This window comes from Chlamydotis macqueenii, chromosome 16 (genome assembly GCF_036417535.1).
Source record: "Chlamydotis macqueenii isolate bChlMac1 chromosome 16, bChlMac1.mat, whole genome shotgun sequence".
Classification (NCBI taxonomy): Eukaryota; Metazoa; Chordata; class Aves; order Otidiformes; family Otididae; genus Chlamydotis; species Chlamydotis macqueenii.
Genome location: NC_141571.1, coordinates 16,119,030 through 16,136,532, shown reverse-complemented (window position 1 = coordinate 16,136,532; position 17,503 = coordinate 16,119,030). Strand labels below are relative to the sequence as shown.

The 17,503-nt window shown below is 67.6% G+C and overlaps 1 protein-coding gene across 1 annotated transcript; it reads right to left on the bottom strand.

The window, feature by feature from the left end:
• Positions 1–1,360: 1,360 nt before the first annotated feature.
• Positions 1,361–14,070, bottom strand: TGM2 (transglutaminase 2). Its single transcript, XM_086760667.1, has 13 exons — positions 13,852–14,070; positions 11,774–11,953; positions 9,500–9,742; positions 8,383–8,501; positions 7,528–7,656; positions 6,958–7,138; positions 5,920–6,055; positions 5,723–5,826; positions 5,349–5,588; positions 4,899–5,171; positions 2,902–3,062; positions 2,574–2,710; positions 1,361–2,249 (listed from the first exon to the last, which is right to left on the bottom strand). The coding sequence occupies exons 1-13, from the start codon at positions 13,859–13,861 to the stop codon at positions 2,093–2,095; spliced, it is 2,070 nt and encodes a 689-aa protein (XP_086616793.1). The 5' UTR covers positions 13,862–14,070; the 3' UTR covers positions 1,361–2,092.
• Between the last annotated feature and the right edge of the window lie 3,433 nt (positions 14,071–17,503).

The window sequence follows — 17,503 nt, the reverse complement described above, 5'->3', positions numbered from 1 at the left end:
CCTGGGGCCGGACCCTCGCTCCCCGCCTGCCCTGGTGAGAGGCACCCGCAGCCCCGCCGTGGTCCCAGCTGTGTTTTCTTGTTGCATTCAAGAAAAGCCAAGCAGAGAGATGCGGTGGTTAAACCTCCGCGAGATCGTGTGGCCATCCCGGAGGGCTGTCGGAAGATTTTTGGCAGCCAAAGAACCCGCGGGCTGAGCCGGGCAGTGCCCACCCCAGCCCCTGGCCTGGAGCGGACGCGGGGGCCGCTGCCCGCCGGGACGCGGCACGGGCGACTCCTGCCCGGCCTCCCCGGGGGTGAGCAGAGCCAGGGCGCTGGGACGCCCGGCCGTGGCCCCAGCCGGGAGAGGGGAGCGGCTGTGGGTAGAGCGCAGCGTGCAGATTGGATCTCCTCTGGGAGACAAACGGCCCGGCGCGCTGGAGGACAAGCTGTCCTGGCTGGGAAACGCTCCCGCTCCCCATCCAGCCCGGACCGTGGCCCCCGACAGCCGCTGGCGATGCTGGGGTGGCTGAGCAGCCGGGCGCCGGCTCGCTGCGTGGGGTCCCCTTGTCCTACAGACTGTCCCCAGCGCAGCCGCGTGCCCTCTGCCCGGGGCGGCTGCGGCTGCGGGAACCCTGGTCCGCAGCTGGCAACCACCTGCTCTGCAATGGTTTTTCTGGTGTGTGCTCGGCAGAGGCTCCCGCCGTGTCTGTGGGGAGGAAGCGGGAGGGTCATGTTCTGGCGTGGGAAGTGCGCGTCTCCAGCAGTGCCTTGGCCCCTGTTCCAGGCTGGACACGAATCCCCCCCTCCTCCTGCATCCCTGTGCCCAGACCCCCTTTTCCCTCGCTCCCAGGCTGGGTTTCTTGTCCTTCAGCTGCTGGCCCACGCTTTCTCCGACCACGCTGGCTGCTGCCCACTGCCCGCAGGCAGCCCCAGCGAGAGCCTGGGCATCCAAAAGCCATTTGTTTAATTTCCCGTGCGGCTTTTCTCTCCTGTCCTGCGCGCGCAGCTGCAGCACCTGCTACGGGAGGAACGCAGCGGGAACGCACGGCACCCGCGTTCACCTCTGGGGCCGCGCTGCTTGGAGGCTGGCGCAGGTTCACCCTGTGCCGAGCCGTGCTGTGCTGTGCCATGGGAGTGGGAGAGCTGCGGGGCGCTGCTCCTTCTGGGCACAAGCCCTGCGCTGCAGAGCGCCCTGAGCATCCCGGGCTGTGCCGCTCGGGATGCAGGGAGGTGGCCGAAGCAGAGCCCAGAGCGGGGTTCTAGTGCAGCCAGCACCACCACAGCCATCGACCCCCAGCATCGGTGCTGGGCGGGGGGCGGCGCTGGGCGAGGAGCTGCGGGTGCCTCTGTTCGGAAAGGATGCTCAAGAATAGCTGGAGTGGCGTTAAAAGTGAAAAACAGAGTTTGTATTCAGTGCGCGCAGAGTGAATTCATGCCAGGGTGCCGTCCCCGCCCTCCGCGCAGCATGCTGGCAGCGGCAGGAGCGGCTGTTGCAGCGAGCGCGTGGGGCTGAGGCAGCGCGCGTCTCTGCCCGTACGCAGATCTGTTCTCCGTGTACAGCTGTGTGCGTATGGCGTACAGACAGCTTTGTGCTCACAGTGCGCGACCTCTTCTCTACCAAATTGCATTCAGGGCATTGCAGCGGCAACGCGTGAGCGTGGCGGAGGTGCAGTCGGTGCCGGAGGAGGCCGGTCTGCCCTTTGGTTTATGATCTGTGCTGCAGCCGGGGGCTGTCAGCGCTGGGGGGGGGCGTGCGGCTGGGCTGGGCTCGGGGGTCCCTGCTGCGCCAGGCTGGGGGACAGGCGGGACGGGGATGTTTCCACCCCGCAGGGTGAGGGGAAGGTGGTGAAGCGAGCGGCTGCCGTGGGGAGCCCCCGAACGCCTCCGGCCCCCCTCTCTCCTGTCCCCGCTCCCGTCGTGTCTCCCTGCAGCACCGAGCGCCCCCGGGCAGGAGCGCGGCACCGCGGCGGCCGCGCTGGGGTTGGGCTGGGCTTCGGCAGTCATCCTTCCGTGAGCTGCTGGGACCGTTCTGAGCTGAAGCGAGCGGGGGCCAGGAGCCCTGAGCGGGAGGGGAGGCTGGGTCTCTGGGGCGGGGGGGGCGCGGCGGCCGCTCACTCGGGCCGGGGCGCGATGATGATGTTGCGGTAGCCCTTCACCCCCGCCAGCTTGTCGCTCTCGAAGTCCACCATCAGCTTGTGCAGCCCAGCCTGGTGCGGCACGAAGTCCAGCCTGAACCTGGCCTCTGCCTGTGGCTCCACGGGCTCCTCGCTGGGGGAGGGCAGGGGGTCAGCGGGGCAGCCCCTCTCCCTCCCGGTGACCCGCCACCCTCCCAGCAACCCGTCACCCTCCCGGCGCCCGCCGGGCCAGTGCTGTGGGACCCTGGGCGTGGCCGAGCCCCCTCCCCAGCAAGGCGTGGGGCAGAGATGCTCCGAGTCCCCACGCCCTGCGGCGACCCGCACAGCCCCCGCTCCCGCTGTGCCCACAGCAGAGCCCGGCCATGGGGCTGCCCTCCCTGGGGGGCTCCGGGTGCCAAAATCCGCCCCTGCCCCGTTCCCAACGGCCTGGCCGGGTGAAGGGAGGAAAAGCTCTTACAGCTCCTTGATCTGCTGCCCATCGGTGAGGCCGGAGCCCTCCACCACGAACATGCAGTTGTTCAGGGGGGCTGCCAAGGGGTTCACCAGGCTGATCTCCGCCACCAGCTTCCGCTCCTGCATCGGCTCCCCTAAAACCTGCAACGGGAGAGGCTGGAGCCCCAGCACTGCCCTGCCTGGGGCTGCAGCCCCGCTCGCCGCTGCAGGAGCTGCTGCCCACGCCCCAGCGCTCAGGTCGCTGGGACCGACCCCCAGCGTGATGGCAGCAGCCCCTCATCAGTGGGAAGTGTGTCCCCCGGCCTGCCCGGGACGGCGCGCTGAGCCCTCACCCTGATCCTGATCTCCGGGTTCTGGACGTAGACATCCCTGACGGCCACGATGACGTCGCCGGTCTGGTACTCGGTCAGGAGAGCCACCACCTTGATGAGGTTGTCCTGGGTCAGGCTCTGCCCGTACTTCTCGTACAACACGCGCAGGGGCACGCGCTCCTCTGCGGGGGGAAGCAGAGCGGGGTCAGCGCCTGCCCCCTCCCCAGCCCAGCGCCCGCAGCCCCGCGCAGGCACCCGGCTGCTCTGGGCTCCCCAGGAGCTTCTCCAGGCACCCTGCAAGGACAGGGGAGTCCTGGGGGGGCCGGGCACTTCCCGGCGCTGGGGAAGGGGCACCGCAGGGTGGGCAGGCTGCCGGCTGGAGCCCCCGCGAGCGAGCCTGCGCTTCCCCAAGAAAATGCGTTATGTGCAGCTGTGGGCGACCCCCGGCTCGCCGGCGTTTCCCAAGCGAGCCACAGACACCTGCCACCGCTCGCCGTGCGCCCCGCTGGGTCCGTGCAGCCCGGCCGGGGCTCAGAACCAGGTGAGGTCTGGGGGCGCAGAGGGGAAGGAGTCCCGACGCCGGGTCCCGCAGGGGCTTCGTCAGCCCTCACGGCCAGTGCTGGTGGTGGGAGGCAGCTGCCCTCGCTCAGCTCCAAGCGTAGTTTATCCCACAGCCCCTCAGGGACTGGGCTGTCTGGTGCTGGGGGGGAAGGAGGCTGAAGGCAACCAGCTGCAGAGCTGTCGGGAAGGATTCTGGAGAGGCCGTGACCGCTGGAAGCGAAGCCTGGCATTCCCGGGGCTGCACTGGAGGTGCTGGAGCACCGGCTGAGGCGCTGAGGCTGCAGGGAGTGGGACGGGATGGGCGCTGCTCCGGCTGGGCTCCCCGTGCCGGCACAGAGTGCGGGGCTGCCCCACGGGCCGGGGTCCGAGGAGTCCTGGGGTCTGCAGTCCAGGCAGGAGCTGGGGCAAGGAGCTTCAGGAGCTCGTAATTAAAGCCTCGGGGAAAATGATGTTGGGTTAACTTGTGGATGGGAACATTAAAGACCCAGCGGGCTGGGCAACGCGCAGCCCCCCTGTCCCCCTCCGGCTCCGGAGCCGCGCTGGGGGCACGGGAACCTGCCGGTGCCGACAGCACTGGGGGGTGCGAGCAGAGGCGGCCAGGGCGGGCACACCTCTTCCCTCAGCGCGGTTCAGTAACAGCAGAGCACCGAGCGCCGCGTTTGATACGGGCCCTCTCAGGAGAGCAGATCTTGGCACAGATTGAAAATCGGGCTGTTCCAGGATGGCAGATGTATTGCATCTCCCAGCCCTGAAGGGCCTGTGGAAAACTTGACATAAATCAAAACTCTTAATTACCAAGTGGTAATGCTAATTTGTAACAAAGGCCAATGGAAGTTCACTGGGCCCGTGCCAGAGGAGCTCTGTGGCGAAACGCTGTGAGCCATCACGCGTGCTCGGGGAGGAGACGCCGAGAGCTTCAGGCCGCTGTGACCGGGCTGGCTGACAAAACCCAGCGCTGTCTGCGTCCCCCCGGCCTGGGACCCTGCTGTCGGAGCTGACCCGGGGTCAGTCCCGCTCTCCCTGCCTGTGGGAAAATCCCACCAGAGAGACCGCTCACTCCCTCGGCACGACGGATGCAGTGGCAGTTAACTTTCATCCCGCTCTAAATGCGTTTCCAGCCCCCTGGCCGAGCAGCGTTCCTTATCCTGTCATCAGATGACAAACCCGCGCTGGCAGCCGAGTCAGGACGAAGCCCCGCAGGAGGCATCGCCTGCCGAGCGGCCGCGCGACAGAGCTGCAGCTCGCACGAGCCCCCGCGGCCCTGGGGCTTTGCCCGGCGAGGCGGTCGCTGCCGAACGGGGGTGACGCGGCACGGGCAGCGCGCTGCTCCGTCCCGCCGGCTGTGGGGGCCGCCCCGGCCTCAGCCCCGCGGCCTCACCGCAGACCCCGGGGCCGCAGCTGGACACGGGAACATCGCTGACCCCCAGCGCTCTCCCCGCTGCCGGCGAGTCTCCTACCTGCCCGGGGCGCGAGGGTGAGGTTCAGCAGGTCCTTCATGCCGCACTGCGGCCCCACGCTGCCGCTGTAGCTGGCGGTGCGAGCGCACAGCATCAGCCTGCAGACCCGCTCCGTGTCCGTGGCATTGTTGATAACGGCGAAGACGTCGAAGTCGCAGCCGTTGTTTGCGCCCTCCGACAGCTTGATCTTCAGGTGCAGCCCCTCCTCCTCCTCCCTGATGGAGCTCATCTCATGCTCTGCCTTCGCGAACACTTCTCTCTCCTTCTCAGACCCTGCGGAGCGTGGAAAGCCGCGGTTCCCAGGGGGCACGGGGAGCGCGCGGTCCGGGCTGCTTCGCCCTGGTCCCCGGAGCCCTCCTGGTGCAGCTGCTGCATTAATTCCTCGTTTCCCCGCTCCGTTTCCCAACAGCTGCCCCTCCCGGGGTGCCTGTGCCCCGCTGCCGCCCGTACCCTCAGGGTACTTGTAGGTGTGGGTGATGTCCTCCCTGCTGTCCCTGCCCACGCTCTTGGTGCTGATGTTCTTCCCCACGACCGAGGAGTGCGTGCTCTTCTTCTGCGAGCCGTCGGGTTTCACCACCCAGTACACCACGTCGGCGTTCACCTCCGCAAAGATGAAGGGGATGTCGTACTTCAGCTGCAGGTCGCCCTCCCTGATGGCTGTGACAGGGGCCGGCCCGCAGCAGAACACCCCTGGGGGGAGCGGAGCCACCGTCACTGCCCGGGGCTCAGCCGCCGCGGGGGCAAGATGGGGCTGCGGCGGGGGGAGCCGGTGCCGTTCTCGGGGCACGGGGCGGGATGGAGCACCCGCACGGTGCGCGCCGTACCTTCGCTCTTCTCCTGGGGCGTGGGGTCCAGCGCCTGCCACCCGTCGTAGCCGGGCGCCAGGTCTGGACGGGCCATCCAGGACTCCACCCAGCAGTGGAAGTTCCTGCAAGGGAAGCCGGGACGTGGGGGCCTCAGCCTTCCCCAGCGCCCGCCGGGCTGCGGGGAGGAGCTGGGGTGGGTCCCGCCGTGCGCTCACCAGATCATGTCCCGGGAGCGCCGGTCCTCGTCGCCCGCCTCGCTGAGGTAGCGGTCGATGACCAGGTTGCCGTTCGTGTCGTGGGCCGAGTTGTAGTTGGTCACGACCCGGCTGGGGACCCCCAGGCACCGCAGGACTGCGGGGAGGCAGGGCAGGGTGAGACGGGGGGCCCCGCGCTGGGGGCCCTGGTCCGCACAGCTCCTGTCCTTCCCGTGCCCCACAGCCGTGCCCCCCAGAGCCATGCCTGGGGACCGATCCCCGGGACGAGGCGGCTCCTGCGGCTGCCGGGGGGCTCGGCGTGCTGCGGGCGAGGGGGCGGCGGGCGGTGCCGAGAGCCGGGCTGCGATACCGCGGTGGGAAAACGGCACAGCAGCGGCTGCGGCGCTCTGAGGGAGCGCACGGGCGGCCGCGCGCCACAGCCTCGCGTTGTGTCTCACGGCCGTCCGTAGTGCGAGCAGAGCGGCCCAGGGAGCGTGGAGGGAGCTCCAGCTCTCCAAAGGCAGGCCGTCAACTTCTGGGAGGCGCGGAAAAGCCGCTTCGGCTTTCCGCCATTCCTCTCCTCTAAAATGTGTCCCATCTGTCTGCGATAAATAAACGCACGCGTGCAGCCCAGCAAGCGAGGTGTTCTCGGGGTGGAACTGTGCAAGCGTGTGAGTGTGAGTGTGTGCACTGAAGAGAAACAGATCTGGAATTTTTTTTTGTTTTCTCTTTGCCCCAGCTCGGCTGCCCCGGTGGCAGTGGAATTATTTTGATCTCATGGCTTTATTGCAAACTTGACCCCAAAGCCATTTTCCTTCTCCTGCGCCGTGCATCCAGCCCCTCCCCTCGCAAGCCAGAGCCCTTTTCTGTCATTTTCCCCTCCATTTCCTGACGAACTAGAATAGCAGGGAGCTTAATTGCTAAGCAATCGTTGCAGGCTGATTGTAATCAGCCCCAGCGCTTCCCTCCTGCTGCAGCACAGGGAGCGCGCGGAGGGCGGGGGGCTGCGGTGGGACACGGGTGACCCCGCGGAAGCGGGGACGGGAGACCCACTCTCACCAGTACACGCCACAGCAGCGAAAACCCAGCACTGGCCGTACTTGACCGGTTGGCACCCCAACTTCTGCCACCTCCTGAGAATATCCACGCTGCCGATCCAGGCCATGGGGCTCATCCCGTCTTCGTAACGGTTATCCCACCGCCCCGCCAGCACCCCCCGGTCCTCGTCGTTACAGTTCACCTGTGACACGACGAGAGGGGACGCGATGGTGGGAGAAGGCTGGCGAGGGGAGGAAAGCCAGCTCCCACCTCAGCCGTCCTGGAGCGGTGCAAGAGCTCGCCGGGATGCAGGCGGCCGCGGCGCAAGAGCGTGCCGGGATGCACGCGTCCGCGTGCATCCCGGCACGCTCTTGCGCCGCGGCCGCCTGCATCCCGGCAGGTTGGGGATGCACAGCTAGGAGAGCGGGTGGATGGAAAGGCTGTAATTGGGATGCGCTAATTGAGGATGGCTTTAGAAATTCACGCCTGGAATTTCGCTCATGGCACATCCCCGCCTCTGCTGTCTCTCTCCTTTGAAAAGGATCTGTGATGGAGCAATCGCCGGGGGTGAGAAACCTCGGCGGGACTCACCATGGCGCTCACCACCCTGCCGATGTACACGGGGTCGTTGCGGCGGGAGCAGTCCCGGTTCTGGTCCCTCAGGAATTTGGGGTTCATGTCCAGCAGCTTGAGGCAGATGGACAAGACGTCATCCTCGAACTGGTGCGGAGGGGAGAGAGAAGGCGTGTGAGTGCCCGACAGGCAGGGGGCTCTGCCGCCCCGGCCCTCCCTCCCTGCACCGCTGCCGGGCGTGCGGGGGTCACGTAGCCCCCCGAGTGACGTTCCCCCTGGTTTGTGCTGCTGTGATGAGGGGCCGGCAGCGAAGCCCAGGGGCGAGCTCCCGCCCTTGCGCCGCGGCCGGATCCTGCTTCCTGCAGCCGCCGCTGCGCAGGAGTCAGGCGCTGACCTCCGGGAAAACCACCTATTTCCCGTCACCGACTGAGTCACAGCCCTTCCCCGAATTGAGGCACGGATCCCACCAGGAGCGCGAGCACCCCCGCTCCCGCCGGCCCCGCAGCCCGTCCCGGACAGCCCGGAGCTCGGGGGGTGGCTGGGGCTCACCCTGCGCTGGGGCTGCGGCTCGGGGCGCAGGCGCTGCCTTATCGGCGCAGCCGGCACGGTGCCGGGAGCGCGTTATCGGGGCCGGCTCCCAGCACAGCATGGCCACCCCGATTAGGGGCGTGCAGGAACAAACGCTCCCCTCGCCTGGCCATGCGTCGCAGTCGGCGCGTTCCCCTCTCAGAAGCCGGATCTTTGTCCGTTTGTCCCACGGCTGCGTGGCGGGGCCATATCCTCCCCGAGGCGCTGGCTGCGTTTGGGGTGCATGTTTGGGGGCACGCACGTGGCTGCACCGGCCAGGGGTCCCGGGGAACCCGTCCAGCTCACCTGGCCGAAGTTCCAGGGGGTGGGGGTGATGTAGTCGCGGGTGCCCTGGTAGATGAGGCCCTGCTGCGACAGCACGTACTCGCGCCGCTCGTCCTCGTCCCGCAGGAAAACCACGTCCTCTGCGGGGAGAGCGAGAGGTGGGGAGGGGGCTGCGCCCCGGGCCTGCTCAGGGCCCCCCCGCCCTGGGGTCGGATCTGGTGGGAAAGCCCCCATCAGGGGCTGGAAGCGCTCCCATCGGAAAAGGCTCCCGGAGAACTTCCACCCGGTTTGATTTGGGCTGATGGGAAATTCTCAGCGGGTTGTGGTTTTCTTCTCCCGCCTTTCCCCGGGAGGGGAAGCCTGCCTGCTGGGAGAGGCGAGCAGCGGGAACCGGCTGCCATCGCAGCTGAGCCCGTTTCGCTCGCGCGGCGGTTACTGCTGGGAAAATCGCTATTGACTGGGAATGTTTTCAGAAAAAACCCGACAAACACATCCTCAGCGCCAGCGCTTGGCACAGCCCCGGGCGAGCGAAGCTTCCTAAAGCCCCTTATCTCGGCGGAGCCAGCGCCGAGCGTCCGGGATGCGGAGAATCGGCCATTTCAGCCCGGTCTGGCGGGGGAGCGGGGGACGCAGCGGGGGGAAAATCCCGGCTGGGGTTTGTCCAGGGGTCAAACTCTTCTCTGTCAGGCTGCCCAGATTCCACCGGGACTGTAACACCTGGGGAACACCCAGGGCTGGGCCAGGTGGGGGTGATTAATTAGGGGCAATTAATTTGGGGTATTTAGGGGCTTTTCCTCTGCATGCTGCCTAGTCAGGAGCTGATGCTAGGGCTGCCCAGGGCTTCACAGCGGTGGCACAGAGGTGAGTGCTGGGGGCTCAGCGTGGTCGGGGTGCTGGGCGTTTGGGGTGCTGGCTGAGGGGCTGTGTGTGTCCTGGGGTGGGGGACGGTGCTCGTGGCCCAGCCTGCTGTGGGGACCACATAGAGGTGGAAGTGAAGTGGGGATCTGTGCTCGGGGCACCTGGGCTCTGCAGGGGCGCGAGACCTGTGGGAGGTGCTGCCCCGGCAGAGCTGGGGGGGGCTCGTGCTCGTGCTTGCCTTTCCTGGGAGCCCCCGGCCGCGGGAGGGTGAGAGCCTCACCTGGGTGCCAGGCGTTGAAGAGCAGGACGAAGTGCCCGAGGTGGTGGCTGCTGCCCTGGGAGTCAGTGGAGATCTCCAGGGTCAGGCTGTAGCGGCCGATGCAGGCGCTGGGCGGGGAGCAGAGCGAGAGGGAGACGGAGTCCCCATCCTGCTGCTGGACCACGGCGCTCCAGCCCCCTTCCTCCGGGAAGTCCGTCGCAGCAAAGTGGGACCTGGTTCCCGAGGTCTCGATGGGGCAGGGCCCTGCCAAGGAGGAGTGCGTCAGGGCCCTGGGAGCCCCACACTGGGGGGCTGCCCCCCAAGTGCCTCGCCATGGTTTGGTGCCCTCTGCCCTGCGGCACCTGCCTGGACCTCGGCTCCTGTGACCCTGATGGTTCGCAGTTTGGTGTGCAGGATACTGGGGGCACGGGGCAGCCCAGCGCAGCTCAGGCAGGTCCCTCCCTGTCTGGGAAGGGGCAGGGTGGAGGGACTGCCCCACGGGTGCCTAGAGCCAGGAGAGCAGAGGGGGTGCCTGCCCCAGGGCTGTGTCCCCTCCCCTAAGCTGCAACCGCTCCCACCTCCGCTTGGAGCCGAGCCACCAAGTCCCTGTGCCCGTGCTGCCCGGTCCCGCCGCAACATGCAGTGTGGGGGTCCTGGCTGCCAGAGCCCCCAGTGCCAGGCTGCTCTCAGCAGGAGCCCCACTACGTGCATGTGGCCTCAGGCGTTGGCGTGAGCCTCCCACGGTCAGCGATTACATCAGTGGCTGCGGCGCGTGAGCCGAGGACGGCGCGATCCCAGCCGAGCGTGTGGCTGCGTCCAAGCCACCTGCACGGAGCTGGCTCCCAACACTGCTCCTCCGCGGAGCAGCAACACCCAGCCTTGGCCAAGCATGGCTCCGTGCGATGCTGGTGCCCACGCAGGGGCAGCCGGCATCTGGTGCAACAGTGCTGCTGCGGTCTGCTCCCCATGCCGGAAGCGCAGCCTCAGGCTGGGCTGCTGCCAGCCTTGGCCCGCAGCGTGGGCAGGACACCAGGCGAGTCACCAAAAATACTCATGAACTCATGAGTGACACAGTTTCTCCTCTCTGTCCTTCGGGGAGGCTGGGCTGAGCCGACCACATCCTCTTGGCAAGGGCCAGCCTGCCGCCGCCGCCTCCTCCTCCCTGCCTGCAAACCTGCAGCATCCTCCGGGCACCTGCGCAGGGCTCTCCAAACTTGACTGCTTTACAAATACAGCTGCTATTTTTGCACGGACCCGTTCGCCTCTCTCCTGCCGGAGCTGGCACGTGGCCTCAGTGGCCCCTCTTTCTGCCGCCAGCGGTGGCTCCTGCCTTCATCCTGGGGGGCTTCTCGCTTGCAATGACAGCCTGGAGTCGCCCAGCGTGCAGCAAGACCTCCTGACAAACCTGGTGGGACCCCCGCCACAGCTGCCTTGGGACTGGGGAGCTGCCAGTTAGGGTGAAGCTGCGGGGCGCTGGGTTTGTGTTGTCACCCCGCAGCGGGATCAGAGCTTTGTGGGAAAAGGGAAAAGCATTTTTCCTTGCAAGGAAACCTGGGTGCAGTTTCACTTTAGTTCTGGCCTAGCTGACTCAGCAGGATGCTGCAGCCCCAAAATAACTGACAAAGAATTTCCTCCGCCTTTGCTCTGAGCTGCGGGGGCTGAGCCCCTGTGCAGTGGCTGTGCCCGGCTCCGGCCGTGGGAGCGATGTCCCTGTCCCCCTCCCTGCAGCGCCTGGCGGGCTCTCGCTGGGGCTGCAGCAGCCGTGGGAGAAGCCCTTGGTGTGGGATCCTGTCGGATGCCGTGCTGGGTTCCCGTGGACAGGCTATGGCTGCACGCTGGGCAGGCTTGGTGGGAACGTTTCCGTTCTCCGGGGTTGGCGCTTCCTGAGCAAACCCTGCTCCAGGGATGTTGGAGCACCGGGGGCAGGGGTGCCTGGGTGAAAGGACCATCGGCAGAAGTGTAGGGGAACCCCCGGGGTGAAAGGATTCACCGCTGCGGGTGTTTGTCAGAAGGGCGAGAGGCGTGGGCAGGTTCCCAGGCCGCAGCCAAGGCGCTTCCCGGTGAGCTGGCCCAAGGCCGGCTTGGCCGCAGGGAGGAAGAGGTGGTGGCAGGTCTTTTGTTTCACTGCTTCCCTTCAGCTCTCGTTACAGAGCTGTTTCTACCTTTTCCCTCCCCCTTGGTGTAAAAGCTGAGTGCAGCTCCAGCCTGGGACGGGGGGACTGCTCGCTGTGGGGTGGGTGCTGGGGTGCAGCTCCCGCCGGAGTGAGGGGTGGGCGTGGGGCAGGGGGCACTCACCCGTCTCGACGTTGAAGGCGAGTTTGTCCACCCCCTCCTCGTAGCCCCTGCTGGAGAAGTGCAGGGTGATGGTGAAGGGCTGCCCCCGCCGCACCACCAGCTGCTGGCAGCCCATCTCCGCCGTCCGGTGCTCCCGCCCGTTGTGCTCGCACTGCAGGTCCCACGTCTCCAGCACCAGATCTGCGGAGGCAGCCACGCGTTCAGCTCTCCCCTCTGCCGCACGCTCCCATGTGCGTTTTGGCAGAAGGGACCGCTCTTCCCCCCGCCCCGAACCCTGGGTTTTCGGACATCAGCACCGGGGTTTGGCCGCCCCATACCCCCCGGTGTGCCCGGTGCAGCCCTGCGTGCTGCGGCCATGCCGTGCTCCGAGCATCACTCCCAGGGGCTCTGCAGGCTAGGCCTGCGTTGTGTGCTGCAGGGGTAGGGGTCTGGTGGCGGAGTGCTGCCCCCCTGACTGCCTGTGCCGTATTTCTCGTGCTGTGGTGCTGCCAGTGCCGTGCCAGGTCTGCAGCTCACGGCATCCAGCGCTGGAGCAGCGCCCGGGGCTCACCTCTGCTGCCTGGGCGGTGTGGGGCTGGGGTTTGCTGTCCGTGTGCCCCCACCCCAAACCAGTGCCCCTGAGCCCCCAGGATGCTGGGGATGGCCCTGTGCCTCAGCCAAGCCGAGGGCGGCTCTCTGGGAGCTCTGCTGCACGAGGACTGCTGCCAAATTGGAGAGACCGGGCGTAAACTTGGTGACAAAGAGGGCGTCTGATTCCCCGGCCTGGGGCCTCTGCCGACGCAGGCAGGGCTGCGTGCCGAAACAGCCAGCGGCCGCGTCCCCGCCACCCTGGGTGTATCGCATCGCCCCGGCGCAAGCGTTCATTGTTGCTCGAGGTCAGCGACCCCCAGGTGCTCTGCCGGCGGACGGGTCGGTTGCCAGAATAAGCAGAAGCGTTTGGTGCAGGAGGGCAGAGGGCGAGCTCGGTGCCGGCGGGGTGGCTCAGAGGGGCAGTGCTGAACTCGCCGCCCTTGTGCCGCCACTCTCCCCGCCTCTGCCCTTCCCGGGGCTTGTGTGCCAGCAGCGGTGGCCACCGAGCCCTCCTTGGGCCGGGGCCGGATGGAAAGGGCTGTTCCCAGAGCTCGACGGAAACCCCGCTGCCGGCTCTGCGGGCGTGGGGACCCCGCGGTGACGCCCGGGGGAGGGGGCCGTGCTCCCAGCGCCCTGCCAGAGCCGCTGCGGACGGGCTGGGGCGAGGTGCCCCGGGAGCGGGATGAGCGCGGAAGGGTCCTTTCCCCCACCGCCTCCCCCTCGCACGCAGGAACGCGGCTCCGAGCCGCAGCGCACGACCCGAGCCGGACCCCGCGAGTGAGCGGTGCGGGGCTGCTCTTTGCCCCGCTCACCCGAGGTTACTGTCCGCAGCGGATTTAGCAAGAAGTGGCGTTTTTCAAAGCGCGGGTGCCCGTCCCGAGCTGAGGGGGGCGGGGAGGGGGCTGCCAGGGCGCGTAGGCGGCAGCGGGGTCCCGGGCTCGGCCGTGCAGCAGCGAGGGCTGCCCGGGGCGCAGCTTCGTGCCGAGCGCTGCCGGTGCGCGTGCCCGTGCCCGGCCCCGGGGACCCGCGGCGGCTGCGGTGCCGGCAGCCCGGTGAGCGGCGGGGGCTGCGGGGCAGAGCGATGGCGGCTCACCCGCGGGGCTCCGCGCCCGTGGGTGGCACACGTCCCGACTCCGGGGGTTCGGAGGCTGCTCGGGGGGGTGGGGGCTGCCTGTGCCCCTCACGCGAGCTCTGACAGCCAGGCGGGGGAGGGTTCTGGGGGCCAGGAGCGATGCCGCTGGCTGAGCCTGCGGGAACCCCCCGCGGGCCAGGGTGGGCGCGCGTCCCCGGCCCGGCTGCCAGCGCCCCCCGAGAGCGCGGAGCGCGGGGGGGGCTGCGCGGGGAGGGAAGGGAGCGGACCCCACGCGAGACCCAGACGCCACTGTCCCCGGCTCGCTCGCCGCTGGCTTCCTCCTTCCCGTCTCCACCGCCCCGCGCTGGAGCTCCCCTGGCACCAGGGAGCGGGTAACGGGGGGGCCCAGCTGGGGGGGGGCGCCCTGCGGTCTCACCTTCAGCCATGGTGCCCCGGTCCGGTCCCGGTCCCTGTCCTGGGCAGCGGCCCCTCGCCCGCCCCGTTTATAGCGCGCACCCCCCCGCGGCCGGGGCGGCGGAGGGAAGAAAGGGAAAGCAGAGTTTCCCGGAACGGGACGGGTTTCGGTCCCACCTATTTGAAACCACCATCCCCCCAAAATAAAAAAAATACGCCGCCGGGGCTCGGCTCCAGCTTGGCAGCCCCCCCGCGCTGGGACTGGGAGTGCCGCGGGGCGGAGGGGGGACGGGGGGAACAACAACAAAAAAAAACCCACTGGAGGGAGGAGATGGTTGTGCAGTCCATGCAATCCACACCGAGGTGCCAGAACTCGGGAATGCTTTGTCCTTATAAAGTTTTCTTCCCCCAGCCTTATCTATGTGCCCAGCGTGTCTGCCAAGGGCTGCGGGGGGCCGCGGCGGCCCCCGCCCGGAAACGCGGCCCCCAGAGACAGAGCGGCCGAGGCGAAGGCGTGCTGGAGTCCTTGCTGTTTGAGGGAAAACGTGCTGGAGTCCCTGCTGTTTGAGGGCCAGCGTGCTGGAATGCTCGCCGTTTGCTCTGGGGTACGGGAATGTGTGCGGAGGGGGGACTCGTGCTCTCCCTTGCCCCGCGCACCGGCCGTCCCGCTCCTGCCCAGGGGTCTCCAGCCCCGTGGGGCTGCCAGTGGCACTGCCTGGGGTAGGGTGGTGCCCCGGCCCGGCCCTCCACGTGCACCCCAAGGGTGACCCAACACACTCGGGACCACCTAGCAGGAGCAGAGACCCCCGTGCCTCCACAGGGTCCTGGGGTCTGGGCGTGCCCGCAGTACCCGCAGGCAGTGTGGCTTGTGGTGAGCAGGGTGTTGAGAAGTTTTGCCTCGGGAGCAGGCTTTGCGCAGTTACTGGGTTTTCTCCACGTGATTTAAGCTGACCAGTGCCCGCACCAAGCGTGAGTTTTGTTTGTGGTGCCCCTCACCAGCGCCCTTTGCCTGGCCCTCAGCTGGGCGCAGGACGCTGCAGCCCCTGCGCAGGCTGGAAACCCTCCTCAGCCTGACGGATCCCCTCCCGTTCCCCGCCAAGCCCAGGAGGTTTGGTGGTCGGCACATTGCTCTGGGGCTGCTGCGGGTAACGAGGACCTTCCTGTGGACAGCGGTGCCTGGAAAGGGGCTGGGGTCCGTTCCTGGCTGTGCTCAGGGGGCGTACCCACGCACGGGCTGTGCCCTGGTAAAGCCCCGTTGTGCCAGGCTCTCCCAGTGTGCCCTGTCCCGGTCGTACAGCTGGGTCCGCCGTCGGCACAGCAAGGTTTGGGCACGCCGAGAGCAGGTACTGAGCAAGACCCCCACGAGCCAGGGACCCGCAGTGCGGCTGGACCCTGGCCCCGCCGTGGGGGGCACACTGCTGGTTCTGCAGCAGCATGGCACTGTGCTACCCTGTGCAGCAGTGTCCCCAGCGAAGGAGCTGAGCCCCCTCCCTCAGCACCGTCCATGACGGAGGTGGGAGGGGAGTTAGAGCCGGCGCAGCAAATCCTTGCTGAGGGAAAGCTCGGGACAGCTGTTTTTTCTGGAGGCCGTCCGTGCCCCGCTCCACATGCGAGCGCAGGCTGGGGCACCTCACCAGGCGCACAGCCGGTGTTGGCATGGCCCTTCTCACGCCGCAGCCGCTAACGCAGCAGAGTGCCCACCTCATCGTGGGGCATACAGTGTATGACCCCTGCCTACTGGGATTCACCATGGGGTCCTGCTCTCCTTGCTCGTGCTCGGGAGAAGCCTCTGAAAACGCCGCCCTCTTCGTCCTCCCAGACCCCTCGGTGTTGACAGAGCTGGGTCGAGCTGTTCCCGTGGGTGCAGGGAGGGGTCACCAGGGGTGAGGATCCGGGGGGTGCAGGGGCACAGGAATCCCTCTGCCCTGCCAAGACGCTGCAGGGCCAGCGCTGAGCCAGCAGCAGTGCAATCCCCAGCCCCGCCAGCAGCCGTTTTCGCATGCCCTGAGCTGACCCGGCTGCCAGGGCTGCTTCCTGGGCACAGGAGCCATCGCCATCGGTGGTGACACGTGAGCGCGTTCGGGCTCAGATGGAGGGCGCGGGCCTGGCTCTGCCTGTACAAGCCCATTCTTCCTCCCTCACCCTCCGTGAACTTCAGATGCACTTGCAGCCCGAGCTCTCGCGGTCGGGACGCGTTTAATTTGCTTGGGGTAACGTGTGGCAAACGGCCCACGATGGCACTGTGCTGCAGAGCAACGGGAACAGGCTTTTGCTCGGCTTGGAAGCCGGAGCGGTTTGTCGCAGTGAGGGGTGTTGGTATGTTTGGGATGTGCGGGGCTGATCAGGCTGCCGGGACGGATTTCTGTCCGGTTTTCTGGCTGAGCATGCAGTGGGAAGGACTGGCAGCGTCTGTCCCTGCTCCGGCACCTCTGAGTGCCCAGTGTCCCCAAGGCTGTCCGGGGACCCCCGGCCTCGGTCCCAGCATCGTGAGGAATCCTCCCTTGTTTCCGACTTCAGCATCCCCTTTGCTTGCCACCACACGTTGCGGAGGCATCCGTCTGCCCCGGCCCTGGAAAATGCGGCACGCATTTCCCCCCCTGGAAGGGCAGCCACAGCAATGGCGTTATTTTTCCTCTCCTTACCAAGACAAGGTTGCATTAAGAGGTTTGTTTGCATCGCTGGATGCCCAAAATAGTTCCAAATTTGCTCAAGGTGTTCGGTGGAGGATTGCGACATCCTCACGCCCACCCCGGCCCTGGCGCTGCTTCAAAACCTGGCTCCTTGCCTCCCGGTCTGTTTGCTGTCCCGGGCGTGTGCCGGGCAGGCGGCTGCACCCGCGCACCCTGGCTCAGGCTCCTGTGCAGGCGGATAAACAAGCCCTGAAAAGGGCCAGTGTCTCCCTCCCAGCGCCCTCTGCACTTGTCAGCCGCCTTCCGACAGATCTGCCCGGCCTCGCCTCCCGCCCCGGGGTGTTCCCCAAAGCGCGGCCCTTGGCAGAGGGCCAGGGGTGCCCCGTCTGCTCCCCGCCTCGCACAGCATCATCCCTGCCCCGTGCTGGGGTGGGGGGTCCGGAAAGGGGGTGGCAGGGTGGGATGTGGCTTTGGGAAAAGGCTAAAGGGTGAGAAAGTGTTTGATGCCTGTGATGACGGGGCCGGCGGGGAGCGTTTGTGGCTGAGTGTGGGGATCCTGGCACATAGGACATGGCAGTTATCCCTCGCGCACGGAGCTGGAGAGGAGCTCTGATCTGCAAGCCCAGAAAAATACGTCAAAAGTTGGGGGGAAAAATGTGTGGCTGCTCCGTACCTGGTGGGGACCGAGGGGCTCGCGGTCGCTGCAGGCAGCTCTGGGGTTGGGTGCTGCGCCAGGGCTCCCGCGGGGCTTCGGGAGCTGGCACGAAGGGGTCTTGTGCCTGGCAGCGGGCAGTGCTGGCGGGGCACGGGCAGCTTTTCCTCTGGGCAGAGAAGCGGCTGTTCCAAGGGAAAGCAGACGGGCTTTCCGCCTGGCCCCGCGGCCAGCTCCAGGGAGCCTGACTGCGCCGGTGTCGCAGCCGTGGGGCATGCCGGCGGCCGCGGCCCCGCGGGGTCGAAGCGCGCTCCGCTCGCAAAGTGGGAGGAGGGATGCGCCGTGTGCCAGGGGCCTTGGACTTGGTCCTGGGCTCGGGCTGTGGGCGCGCG